This window comes from Scyliorhinus canicula, chromosome 4 (assembly GCF_902713615.1).
Source record: "Scyliorhinus canicula chromosome 4, sScyCan1.1, whole genome shotgun sequence".
Taxonomy (NCBI): domain Eukaryota; kingdom Metazoa; phylum Chordata; class Chondrichthyes; order Carcharhiniformes; family Scyliorhinidae; genus Scyliorhinus; species Scyliorhinus canicula.
In genome coordinates, this window is record NC_052149.1 from 181,431,318 (window position 1) to 181,445,707 (window position 14,390).

Consider the following 14,390-nt stretch of genomic DNA (forward strand, 5'->3'; position numbering starts at 1 on the left):
TGCAACTCCACCAATCTTAGTATCATCTGCAAACTTGCTCATCAGACCACTTATACCTTCGTCCAGATCATTTATGTATATCACAAACAACAGTGGTCCGAGCACGGATTCCTGTGGAACACCACTAGTCACCCTTCTCCATTTTGAGACACTCCCTTCCACCACTACTCTCTGTCTCCTGTTGCCCAGCAAGTTCTTTATCCATCTAGCTAGTGCACCCTGAACCCCATATGACTTCACTTTTTCCATCAACCTGCCATGGAAAACTTTATCAAATGTTTCACTGAAGTCCATGTATATGACATCCACAGCCCTTCCCTCATCAATTAACTTTGTCACTTCCTCAAAGAATTCTATTAGGTTTGTAAGACATGACCTTCCCTGCACAAAACCATGCTGCTTATCACTGATAAGTCTATTTTCTTCCAAATGTGTAGATCTTATCCCTCAGTATCTTCTCCAATAGTTTGCCTACCACTGACATCAAGCTCACAGGTCTATAATTCCCTGGATTATCCCTGCTACCCTTCTTAAACAAAGGGACAACATTAGCAATTCTCCAGTCCTCCGGGACCTCACCCGTGCTCAACGATGCTGCAAAGATATCTGTTAAGGCCCCAGCTATTTCGTCCCTCGCTTCTCTCAGTAACCTGGGACAGATCGCATCCGGTCCCTGGGACTTGTCCACCTTAATGCCTTTTAGAATACCCAAAACCTCCCCCTTCCTTATGCCGACATGACCTAGAGTATTTAAACATCCATCCCTAGCCTCAACATCCGTCATGTCCCTCTCCTTGGTGAATACCGATGCAAAGTACTCATTAAGAATCTCACTCATTTCCTCTGACTCCACGCATAAATTCCCTCTTTTGTCTTTGAGTGGGCCAATCATTTCTCGTCTTACCCTCTTGCTCCTTATATATGAATAAAAGGCTTTGGGATTTTCCTTAACCCTGTTAGCCAAAGATATTTCATGACACCTTTTAGCCCTCTTTATTGCGCGTTTGAGATTTGCCCTACTTTCCCGATATTCCTCCAAAACTTCATCAGTTTTGAGTCGCCTCAATCTTATGTATGCTTCCTTTTTCATTTTAGCTAGTCTCACAATTCCACCCGTCATCCATGGTTCCTTAATCTTGCCAGTGCATATGAGTGGAGTGCTCATATGCAGCTTCTGCTTGTCATCTCACATGCCGGCAGTTACTGCCAGTGCTGGACCAGTAACGTGTCCTGAATTGCTCCATGACCGGCGCTTCATTTGTATCTACAAATTGCTATCTACAATCTGTGTCTACTTGAGATTCAGTCCTGAAGTCAGTGCATAGTCTCTCGACCTGAGAATTCTGCCCACAATCTTGGTGGAGGGGGGGGGAGGGGGAGATAAATGGGGTGCCCTGTGCACAAAGGATATCTCCCAATTCTTTCTTTCTTGTCACCAACTTGGTTGAAAAATAGCCTTCCCATTCTTGCCCGCTTTCCATCGTCCAGCGTAATATGGTAGTGCAGTGGATTGTGGACTGAAGTGAGCAATAAGTGCCCACTTAAGGGCCTGAATGGTGAACGGGCAAGTGGCCGCTTTACCCACCCCCTTATTATGGGGAGTTGATTGGGGTGGGAGGGAAGGAGATGGGCTAGCCTCCAGACTTAATTTACACATCCTCCCGAAACCTCACCATTGCATTCCCAGCAGGGGAACTTCTCATTAATAACTTCTAAGGATGTTAATTGCACCAGGCCACTGACAATAATCAAAGCCTGACTTTAACAAGTAGGTTATTGATAGGCATCAAAATGCTTGACTGTTAAGCTGTAGTGGGAGTATTGACATTGGGATGCTTCAAGCTTATTGTGGATGTGGAAGATTTCATGAACACCATGTCAAGTTCACCTAGACCAGCAGAAACCTACTGTCAGAAGTTCCCCTTTGATAAGTTCTGACATCAACAAGCGCTGAAACAGATCGTAACTTCCAACCTTGCATAACTGTAACTATAAAAGTTGCCATCACAACCCACTCATTCTTGCGGTTTAAAATTCCCTCTCTTTGTTCTTTTAAAAGATTGGTCCCATCGGAACAATCCGATATTCACGCGAGATCTTACAACCAAGTGCAAGTGACTCACAGACCTCAGTCCCCATCTCTTAGCATACTCAGGGGAATACCATCAGGACTGAGAGTCAACTCTTTTGGAGATCACTCATTTCAAATCAATACTTCCATTTCCACTTTTCTACCTTCAACTGTACTATCAATGTCATGATTATTGGTAACAATAATCCATCATGAGGTTAGATATCTAAAATCTTTGCTGAATCTTCCTTGAAAAATTATTTCTTCAGCGACACCATACAACCCTCAACGGCATACCAATCCTGAAGGAAATCCCATTGAACTACATTACCAAACCTCTTCAATACCTCCCTTTTCAATGACAGCTTGGGTAGTAGCCATTATTGCCTTTGAATAAAGAAAGGCTCGGAAAAATTTGAATACTAAATAAAGTCCTGCTTTTGTTGTCCTTTTGTGCCTGACTTCACTTCGATGAGAACGTATTTTGGTGGCAGCCATCCATTGTCAAAAGAGACAATAGAAAACGTAAAAAGCTGAAAAAGAATCAATTTGCCGAGAGACTAGACAGGAAAAAGAATTGGTAAACAGAAGACGCCTTGCTAATTGGTAGAATGAGCTTAAAGCAGAGAGGAAAAATGGCCTTTTCCACATAAGCCCACCAGATCAGTTTGCCTTTACTAAGGCAGATAAAGCAACATGAAAGATTTAAAATTGCTTCAGGCTTAGCTGGGAGACAATCTTCCTATTTCTTGTGGATGTGGAAGATCTCATGAATACCTTATCGGAAAATATTTCCACAGTGCTGTGGTTTATAAATCTTTCTAGGCCATGAAAGTATTGATGAGTTGCTTTGCGGAACACAGTGGTTTTGCCTATGCCTCATAAGATTTTTATACACAATTTCACATATACCAGCAAAAAACTTGCTATCAGCAGTTACCTTGTCACAAGCTCCAACATCAATGGGTACTGAAACAGATTGTCACTTCCAAACATACGTGACTGCAATTTTACAAAACAGTTTAGCTACATTGCATCGATTTAGATTAGATTTGGATTTATTGTCACATGTACCAAGGTACAGTGAAAAGTATTGTTCTGCATACAGTCCAGGCAGATTGCCCCATACATGAAAACATAGAACATACAATAAATTCCCGAGGATACATAATGAAAATACATAAACACAGGCAGAGAGTGAAGTATTCAGTATACAGTGTTGCAATGGAAGATTAAAAAGAATATGCTTCAAGAAAATCAGATCTAGAAGCATAAGGATGGTTCAAACAAAGATAAAGCTGGATTAACAGACTGATTCCATATTGATCCACAGCAGGAAAACTTAGATTTCATAGATTTCATAGAATTTACAGTGCAGGAGGCCATTCGGCCCATCGAGTCTGCACCAGCTCTTGGAAAGAGCACTCTACCCAAGGTCAACACCTCCACCCTATCCCCATAACCCAGTAACCCCACCCAACACTAAGGGCAATTTTGGACACTAAGGGCAATTTATCATGGCCAATCCACCTAACCTGCACATCTTTGGACTGTGGGAGGAAACCGGAGCACCCGGAGGAAACACACACACACACAGGGAGGATGTGCAGACTCCGCACAGACAGTGACCCAAGCCGGAATCGAACCTGGGACCCTGGAGCTGTGAAGCTATTTCAGGATGGGCTTCCATTTATAAAATAATGAGCTGGCGATATAGCCTGTGGCCTTGAACAAAATAATTGCAGGACATCAAAGGACAGAAAACTGAGAGTTTGTGATTTTGAGCCCAATATGGGGGATGGGAGAGAGGGTAGGGTGTGGGTTAGGGTTAGGATTAGGGGGAGGAGGGGTCTCACAAAATATCTATGTTTCCAGTCTGAGATTTCAAATTCCTAATTTGCATGCAAAACTATCCCATCCATTTCAAATTCTTCAATGGACTCAAAACATTGACTTGAAGTGATTGTTGAAAGAAAGAAAGAATTTATAAATCACTGTTCATGACCTCAGGATATTCCGTAGTGTTTAACGGCCAATGAAATGCTTCTAAAGTGTAATCAATGTTGTCATGTAAGTAAGTGGCAGGCAACGTGTACATGACAAGATGATAATGTCCAGACAATCTGTTATAGTGATGTTGGGTGCCATGTGCCGGCCGCGTTGCGTCCCATTCAGGCGAACGAAGGTACGGCCAGTAGATGTTGGGAGAGGCTTCATCCGGAGTCTACCCAGCTCGCCACATCTCGCGAGAACTAACGGGATCTGACAGGATGTTGTGATCTGAATCCCGCTCATTGTGGGTAGCATCAGGATCTGGCAAATCTGCATTTTCAAGTGAGGCAGCTTTCTAATATGCAGCTCGCCTGATCGACTGAGACTTTGGGATCTAACCCTTTCGCCTCAGAGACCATAGTGAGCTCTGTTCAGTACATGTACCCCCCACAACGGGGACCAGTCGGAATGGCATCACACTGGCAGTGCCACCTGGGGGTGCCAGGTAGAACTGGCAGGAGCACAACCAGGGTGCCAGGCTGGCATTTTTTCCATACCTGGCATTGGGAGGCAGGGGTGCCTAGCCCTTGTGAGGTGGTGTTTCTGGGGGCATGAGGACCCCCTATAGATGGGTTTGGGCTTTGGGGGATCCGGGCGTTGCGTCGGGGGTAGAGGTTCCCGTAATCCTCCTGCACTGAGGAGTTTTGGCGAGCGGAGCTCCTCAGTGCAGGAAATGGACTAAGTGAGGCCTCGGCGGGGCGTTCCCCACTGAGGCCCTGGATTGCAACAAAGTCCAGTTCAATACCATGATCTCTCTTGGCACTGTGAGCGTCGGGAAACACCAGCTAAACGCGTTCGACACAGGACTCTGTTGCAATTCGGTTAGATCACGCCCGTTGAGTGATAAGTGCATTGGCCAGAATACCAGAGAGAGCATAAAATGATGTCCATGGGGTGTTTCATGTCCAGCAAAGAGCTCAGAGGCCCTTGGTTTAACTCCTCAGCAGGGAATGTCAGCCGAGATATTGGCCTCTGCGGTTGGACATTCTGACTCAGCTGTGGGAGTACTATTCACGAAGCAACAAACCTGGAGCACCTTATTGGTGTCTGAGGTTACTTTATTAACCAATTTTGTTACATCTTGAATCATAGGTTAACAAATTGAATAAGAAAACTTTGCGGCATGCTTAAATGAACAAAGTGAATGGATAAACAACAAAAGGATAATGTTGATTCATTTTTATAATCTCACATTCACATGTTTGATTGGTAATCAAGCAACAGCAAGTGATGAGATTTTTGTGTGCCTCATTTATATTTCCCATTTAAGCCTTTCAACACTAAATAAACGCCTTGGCCTTCTGTGTCAGTATTTATTTATCTCACAGTTCTTTTTTTATTGCTTCATGCTTTGGGGAATAATGTATTTTACTACTTACAAATAGAACATGTTTTTCTCTGAGTGTTTGTGAAACTGTTAATTCACTCCCTGAAAGCAGCTTTTCAAATGCTGTTTAGCAGTCAATATGATATTAATGAACTAAAGCGTCAAATGTTTCAGCAGGTGGTGCTCATTTTGTACTTGCCTTGATATGACTGAGAAACGCAGAGTGTGCCAATAATATCTAAATATCCCAATAATAAAAGTAGCATAACTCTGTTACCGACCTACTCGCTCCTGCCCACCTATTGGCTAAATTAAAGGATAAGGTAATTCGAAGAAAAATATTTTCAAGATTTCAGTATTTGTTTAAAATAACTTAAAACATTGAAGACATCACCAATAAGAGGTTAAGGGTTGGTACATCAAATTATCATAATACTATGCCTGATTCAATTAAAATATGAGAATATGCAACAATTCATCCAACAGGAAATACCTTGTGGTGCATTTTCTCAAGCTTGTTTTCAGTTGTTTCTAAAGCTGTAGTTTAATAAATATTATTTACAATATTCTGCACATTATTCTGCAAATGTATGAAATATTTATCTTCAACACTTAATGCCTTTGCCAATAACATTATAGTTCCATAATAATGTTGATTTTACTTCAAAAGCTGTTTCAATGGGTGAGAAGTACTCCGGATGTTCCAAGGACATCATGCGGTGTGATATAAATAAAAGGCCTTTTTAGCAATTGTTTAAATTTATCTTTTACACTTTCAACTTTCTGATCTTTGTCACACCCATCTGCAATGGATATGAGACAATGAATATCGGTGAGATCTTCAAAAATTAGAAAATGTATGTTGGGGAAATGTGACTGGTGAATTGGTTTAACAATTTCATTTCCTTCAGGTGTCTTAGAAAGTTAATTCGATACACAGTGCACAGGTTACTGTTTTTTTCTATCGTGAATGCTGCCATAACTTTCAAACAAAACATTGTTTTCTATTGAAGCATGAAACATGGTTTTCCTGTGCATCTGCTAAACTAATTGAACTTTTGTCAGTCAAAATTCACAAAAGAGCCAGTGCACAGTGGTATTTATTACATCACATCAATGGTATTTTCCTGTAAATTAATAACATTGCATGTTTTCACTTAGTTCTATTATTATGCAGGTAATGATCCAAAATAGTACAAAAACTCAGTTTATTGTGTTGTTAGTTCATTACATAAGTGGTTACTTGTAGTGTTTCTGATTACCCCTTTTGAACAGTAAATGGTGGCTGGTCTACTTGGACAGAGTGGTGGTCCTGTAGCGTTACCTGTGGTAAAGGATGGCAGAAAAGAACACGCACCTGTACCAACCCCAGCCCTCAGAATGGTGGATCATTCTGTGATGGACAGAACACTCAGAAAACTACCTGCACCATCCTGTGCCCAGGTAAATGATTAACTTGTACTCAAGCTGCTTCTTTTAACAACGTTTACAACATGCTCCATTTGTCGTTCACGTTAATTTTTGTGGTAATATATGATGACAGAAAAGATGGAATATGAGCCAAGAAGTTGAAAAAAAAACAATCAGAAGAACATAATAACAGAACTAGATGCATTACAAACTAGTTAAAATAGTTAAAGCTTTATAGAAATTCGGTAAAATTAGTTGGAGAAACAATTAAACTCCTAATTGTCAACCCTTCTTACTATCTATGCCTTTGACACCAGATTAAGCGGATGATGTTTGGTATCATTACGTGGCTTCAACTTTCCACACCAACACGGACACTCCTCAACCATTTCTGCACTGGCCAAGACATTTGTGCAGCAAATCGCTACAAGTGGGCCTTTCAGGGAGCCCGGACTACAGCTGTCTCACACCATGGAAGACTGTCCCCCTGACAAAATTCAGCAGAGGGCTCAGAGAGTTCCATTTAGTAACTACGGAAGCTATTGCCTGGCTTGCATATTACTGCACCGAATCTTTGTCCAGGGTCCCTACAATGCGAACACTCCTCCTGGATCTAAGAATCTGCCCGGTCCAGAAACAGTCCAGATACACTATAAGACCATAAGATATAGGAGCAAAATTGGGCCACTCGTCCCATCAAGTATGCTGCACCATTCAAACATGGCTGATATTTTTCTCATCCCTATTTTCCTGCCTTTTCCCCATAACCCCATAATCCCCTTATTAATCAAGAACCTATCGATCTCTGTCTTAAAGATAATAGATGAAAGGAATAAAACACAATTGCTGAAGATTTTTTTAATCAAAGACAGAAAATACTGGGAGTGCAAAATAAATAGGAAGACAGGTTAATGCTACAGTGGTGTTTTGATGAAGGGTCACATCTCAAATATTAATCCATTTTTCTCTACCAGGTGCTGACTAACTTGCTGCACACTTCCATAATGTTTTTGTTGTTTCCAATGAAATTTAAGAAATAAATAGTTGATTTAAAGCAATGCCCTGGTAACTAAAAAATCTATTTAATATATAGTATGTATTGTGCCTTAAATATACATGTATATATTATATAAATGTATCGAGATATTTCATTGCTTGTCTGTATATATCTACATGAATGAGAGCAAATGGACCAAAAAGCAAAAGTTAATGAAATGTTACCAGTAATCTCCTCCGGCAATTCCCCACTGATTCTTTTTTTATTAATAGTAATTGAGGGTATAAATTGTGAATAAATGCTTTCTTCATTTTTCTGGAAAAGTAATCTTGATGGCAATAATGATTTTTCCCAACAAGGAAGAAATTTAATTATAAATGTGTTCTTTCTAACAGCCTTTTATCGTTTTGCCCTTTAATACGCAAGCTGTAGCGGCTACCCACTGAATCAATCTCTTTCATGCAGAATTTAGAAACTATCAGATTCTAAGGCTATTTAGCTTTCACCCAGCACACTTTTCACTCGGCTTTTTTTTTTAAGAAGGCTTAGAGTGGGGATTTCACCAGGCTGGGAGAGGTCATTGGCACTGGGTCTGTACCAGCCCTGGAGAAAGTAAAGAGCAGACAGAGAACTAGAGGAATCGCATGTGACTCATAGATGCAGTTGACCAACTTTTTTGCAAGATAATCTGCCTAAGCCAAGCACCATCATCTGCTTTGGAGGGGATGGTCCCAGGGTGGCAGTGCCAAAACACAGCTTCTCAGCCAGTAAGCTGAGTTGAAGCATCAGGGGAAAGTGAAGTGAGAGGGCGTTCAAATATAAATGTGCAAAACTACAATCACAGGACAGCTTATCTTCATATTGCTGGATGGGAGATCAACGACAACTTGTATTTGTCGAGTACCTTTAACATAATTAAGTGTCTCAACATGCTTCCCAGGAGTATTATCCAACAGAATTGAACACCTATCCACATAGTGAGACAGTTGGAGATGGGATTTGAGAAGTGCCTTAAAGGAGGAATGAGAGGTAGAACTGGGCCATCCAATTGTCAATCCAACATTCAGACAAAGGCATGAGTAATTGATGCTGCATCACCGGGGAAGGCAGATATTTGTGCAGATGTGGATGGAGCAGGTCCAAAGCCACAGGTATAGGGTATAGCTCTAGACTATCAAGAGCAAGAAAGAAAAGAGCAACTCACCTCTGAGACAGGGGCATAAATAGTTTTCTGATTGAAATTAGGCCACGTGGGGCTGTGGACCAGTGGGACTGGGTAGCAAGAAACCTCCCAATACAGAAGGCAGGACAATGGGGAAAGATGTGTACACATGTGGATGGAAACTCCCTGGTGGGATTCTCCATCGGCCGATGCCGGAATCGGGAAATGGAATTGGGCGGAGAATCGGTTCCATCCCCGCAATCGCGGCAGGCGCCGATTTCACACCAAATCGCAATTCTCCTCAACGGCGGCGTTAATGTGTTCCAGAACGCACGTGCAATAAATGCCATTGGCATATCATTAGCGGACCCAACCCGATATTCTCCAGGCCCTCAGTGATTCTCAGCCTGATCGGGGAGGCGGATACGGGAACTGAACCCGCGCTGCTGCCTTGTTTTGCATTACAAGCCAGCTATTTAACCCACTGTGCTAAACCAGCTCCTATAAGAATGTTCCTGAGCAGAGACCAAGAAAATGTCCATTCTTGGCTGAGAAACATTTGGATGATGATTTCAGGGATTTTGCAGAAAAAGGGTACGACAGGATCCATAACCTCTAGGGGCTGGTTTAGCACAGTGTGCTAAACAACTGGCTTGTAATGCAGAACTAGGCAGCAGAGTGGGTTCAATTCCTGTACCGGCCTCCCCGAACAGGCGCCAGAATGTGGCGACTAGGGGCTTTTCACAATAACTTCATTGAAGCCTACTTGTGACAATAAGCGATTATTATTATTAAGGCAACACAAAACCGGCCTGGAAATATGCAACAGATGGCCAGGCCGTATGGCAGAGTCTAGTGCCCTCTTGTGGCAACAGGGGTGAATGGCAGCTAAAGAAATCTTTGCTTATTCCTCACAGAACTGAGAGTCCTGATGGCAAGGCATGTTGTGCAGGATTTGATGTTCAGGCCTATGGTTAAAAAAAATGTAGGTAATCACCTGGCTACCTTCGTGCAATCCTTTAGCTCCAAAGTAGAAACCTAGCAAGTTGAATGAAAATAAATGGCTCACTTTGCCTAGTCTCTGTGCCAGAGTACTGAATGACCTAGCCAGGTAAAAGGACATCAATGATCCTGGAAAGGAGAGAAAAATAACAGATCTGGCTGAAGTTATTTCATTCTCCTTTGGAATGAGCCAACAGCTAAGAAATTGGTACAGTAATGACCTTTTGAGACACATTAATTTCTGACTTGAACTTCAGAGATTTCTCTGCAGGGCGATGCAGAACTCTCTCACATTTCTGGAGTCAATTGCCAGCTCCTTCTGCATAATTTGGTGCAAATATTCAAATGAGGGCTGGATTCTCCGATTTTGCGGCTGAGGAGAATAGAAAACCGGCTTCAAACCAGTGTCACCACCGATTTGGGCGTCAGAAGGGATTCTCCTCACAATCGCCGAATCCAATATCGGAGTCGGACAACGGAGAATCCCGCCCAAGGTTTTTTGTGTCTATTCACTGTGGTAGCTGAGTATCGGTGGGGTATCTGGGGATTTTGATGCTGCCTGAGGAGTTTGTTCCCTTTTTCCTTTTCTTCTTCTTTCTGCAAAAAAATCACCGTTCAGAACCCATACTGCAACACATACTCTGTCAAGAAAATAAAAATCTCTACGGAAATCTCCAAATGAAAGTAAGGGGGCTGGATTCTCTGTTTCTGAGGTGACGCCAGTGCAGATTCCGTGGACTTCCACGACAGCAAAACTAGTGCCGTAGCTGGGCAGATTCAGCTACTGTCAAGGGACTAGTCTGGCGCCACGTGGAACACAATCTATTTCAATGAGAAATGGCGGTGGATTCGCTGGTTTCGCGATTGATACACAGGAGGCTGACAAGCTGCAGCCGCACATACACACTTCACTCCCCACACACACAACACCCCAGCCAACAAGATGGCAGCAAGACGCACGGTGCCACGCTTCATGGATGCTGAGCTGGAGACTCTGCTGGACGCGGTGGAGGAGAGGCAGATGATGCTGTACCTCAGTCTGGGAAGGAGGCTGCCAGCCGCCGCCATTCACTGTGGCTGGGCGCAGGGGGTAGAGGCAGTGAGCGCTGTGGGCAGCACCATCCACACCATCCAACAGTGACAGAAAAAACTGCATGACTCCTCAAGGCGGCCAGGTGAGTAGGCAGCACTGTGCCCGCGTCCCACACACCCGTAACCATAACCCCCGACAACCCGGAGGGCAGCCGAACCCCCACCCTGTACCACATGCCTGTACTCATACCAACCACCATGGCCAGATGCCCTGGCCACTGAGGCCACCATCTACTCACCCCCTGGGCTGCATGCGTCAGACTGTCTAGCACTGCCATTTTCTGTTTGCACCACCCCACACCTCAGACAACCAGGAGAAGACCGCACACAACCGCCGGCGGCAGGAGAAGACTGGAGGGGGACCACCGAACTTGCGGTCCCTCACCATGGCAGAACAGAGGGCCATGGGTGCGGTCAGCGACCCAGAGCAAAGGGAGGTCGCTGGGGTGGAGCGAGGAAGTGAGACCCTGCTGAGTTGCACTTCCCCATAACATGTGTTTCAAACCATCCCCCCAAAACCGTCACCCCCACACCACCCTCACCCACACCACCCTCACCCTCACCCCCACCCTCACCCCCACACTACCCCCCAAAACCATCACCCCCACACCACCCTCATCCCCACCATCCTCACGCTCACCACCCCCACTCCCGCCCCGGCTCACGGTGTAATCATGTGTTGTGTCTTGCAAGACCTGTTTACGATGGGACCGGCCAACTGGAGCCCCACCATGAGCTGAGCACTGATGCTGAGAGCAGCTCAGGCGCAGCCCTCCGTCCGAGACTCAGGACACCCTGGAGCTCGGGTCAGAGGATAACACTGACTTCCTGTCACAGCTGTCTCCAACACCCTCCATCATCCCAGAGACACTCACCTCGTTTGAGCAATTTAGTTAAGAGACTCCTGAGACACTATCTGGTGTGCACCACACATCTGACCTGGTACAGCAGGTAGAAGTAGGAATAGCTGAGGGGGCAGACGGTCGGAGGGTGGAGCGACCCCAGGGACTGGCAGCCTTTAGACAGGTTTAGGCCTTTTGGAATGTAAAGTCCATCGATTGTCGAGAGGGAGTCGCAGGGTATACATGAGGAGTTGTCGGTGAGCATCAAGTATCTGCAGACACAGTTGGTGGAGGCCAACCACGTGCAGGAGCAGGCAGTGGTGCCAACCATGCATGCCACCAGCGCCGGCCCTAGGGTTGCTGGCGCCCCGGGCAAGCTGAACTTCGGCGCCCTTTGGGGGGGGCGGGGCCATGGGGGGGGGGCATGGGGGGGGGCCGAGGGGGGGGGCGAGGGGGGGGGCCGAGGGGGGGGGGGGCCGAGGGGGGGCGGGGGGGGCGGGGCCGAGGAGGGGCGGGGGGGCGGGGCCGAGGGGGGGGCGGACCCGAGGGGGAGGCGGGGGGGGCGGACCCGAGGAGGGGGCGGGGGGGGCGGACCTGAGGAGGGGGCGGGGGGGGCGGACCCGAGGAGGGGACGGGGGGGGCGGACCCGAGGAGGGGGCGGGGGGGGCGGAACCGAAGGGGGGGCGGACCCGGGGGGGGCGGACCCGAAGGGGGGGCGGACCCGGGGGGGGCGGACCCGAGGGGGGGCGGACCCGAATGGGGGCCTGGGGGGGCGGACCCGAGGGGGGGCGGACCCGAGGGCGGGGGGGGGCGGACCCGAGGGGGGGGCGGACCCGAGGAGGGGGCGGGGGGAGCGGACCGAGCGGGGGGGGCGGGGCTGCCCTGGGGGAGGGCGGCCACCACGCATGCGCTGGTTGGCACCGGCCCAACTGCGCATGCGCGGGACCCGAGTCTGGCGCCCCCTAGCACATGGCGCCCCGGGCGACTGCCCGAGTTGCCGGTGCCTTGAGCCGGCCCTGCATGCCACCCAGGCCAACACCACACATTTATCATCCGCTGTGGCGGCATTGGGAGTGATGGTTTGGGCTATGGAGCAGCATGTCCAAGGCCTGGGCATTCTGTGCAGGTGCTGGCCAAGGCCAAGGGCAGGATTGCCGCCTCTGGTTGCAGCCATGTGCCAGAGCAACCTGGAAACCACAGGCGCAGGCCGACGTAGCGCAGTCACAGAGGGAGGTGGCCCAGTCTCAGAGGGAAGTGGCGCAGACACTGGCTGATGGGAAACAAATCCAGAATGTGGTGACACAGTAAATGGGTGATGTGGTGCAATCCTAGACGGAGATTGGCCACTCCCTGTGCTCCATGGCCACGAGCATACAGACCTTGGTCGAGACCAGAGCGGGCCTCCAGGACTGGCAGCGCCAGGCGGCGGGGGAACCTCGGGGCTTAGCTCTGCTTGCATCCCCATCCCATGGTGTAGCCCGGGGCCATTGGGCATCCCGAGGGAGGAGGAGGTAATGGGGCCCGTGCCGATGACTCCCGCAGGGGAGGTTCCTGAACACCACAGCACCTCGGACTTCCCCCCACCTGTCCCTGGCGCATCTGGTGGGCAGCGGGCAGAACAGGGTGGTACCACACCACCTGGGACGCCTGATCAGCAGCCGGACCCATCAGGTACCTGTCGCCCCAGAAGACGACCGCCAACCAGGGGGACCCAGGTCGCAGGGCGGGAATCACAGCAGGCCGTCTCCACTCCTGCTGTACCGTCTGGTGATCCACCAAGATGTAGCGTTTGGACCCATAAGGCCAGAAAGTTAGAGAGCAGTTAAGTTGGCAGAGGTGCAGGCAGCACAGTGGCACAGTGGGTTAGCCCTGCTGCCTCACGGCGCCGAGTCCCAGGTTCAATCCCGGCTCTGGGTCACTGTCCATTTGGAGTTTGCACGTTCTCCCCGTGTTTGCGTGGGTTTCGCCACCACAACCCAAAGATCTGTAGGCCAGGTGGATTGGCCACGCTAAATTGCCTCTTAATTGGAAAAATTTAATTGGGTACTCTAAATTTATTTTTTTTAATGTTGGCACAGGTGCAGGGCACAGTTTAGTCATAGGGGCTGGGGCACAAATCTATATATATGTTGTCGCATTAAGCACTTTTTCAGACTGCGACAACCTGTAACCCTCTGTCAGATGAGTGTGAGGGGTGGGATGATCTTGATTGGCCAGAGAGGGGGCGGAATGGACCAACGTTGTGGTTGGCCTGGGCTCCCCACAATACGTGTTAGTGGAAAGGAGTGGAAGTCTAGGGGAAATGTGGAGTTAAGGACTAAGGGATAGGGTAGGGTTGGAAGGAATAAGGGAGAGAGAAGGGATGAGAGGCTCAGGGAAAGTGAACTCCTTGTGAGAGGGCGGGGGGGGGGGGGTTCAAAGTAGGGGGGGCATAA

At 47.4% G+C, this 14,390-nt stretch overlaps 1 protein-coding gene across 1 annotated transcript in view; it reads left to right on the forward strand.

Moving 5' to 3' along the window:
* The window catches only part of unc5a (unc-5 netrin receptor A), a 717,175-nt gene that overhangs the window by 509,981 nt on the left and 192,804 nt on the right, over positions 1-14,390 (forward strand). Inside the window, exon 6 of the mRNA XM_038795643.1 lies at positions 6,726-6,893. Coding sequence (XP_038651571.1) covers positions 6,726-6,893 — 168 coding nt within the window. The remainder of the gene's footprint in view (positions 1-6,725; positions 6,894-14,390) is intronic.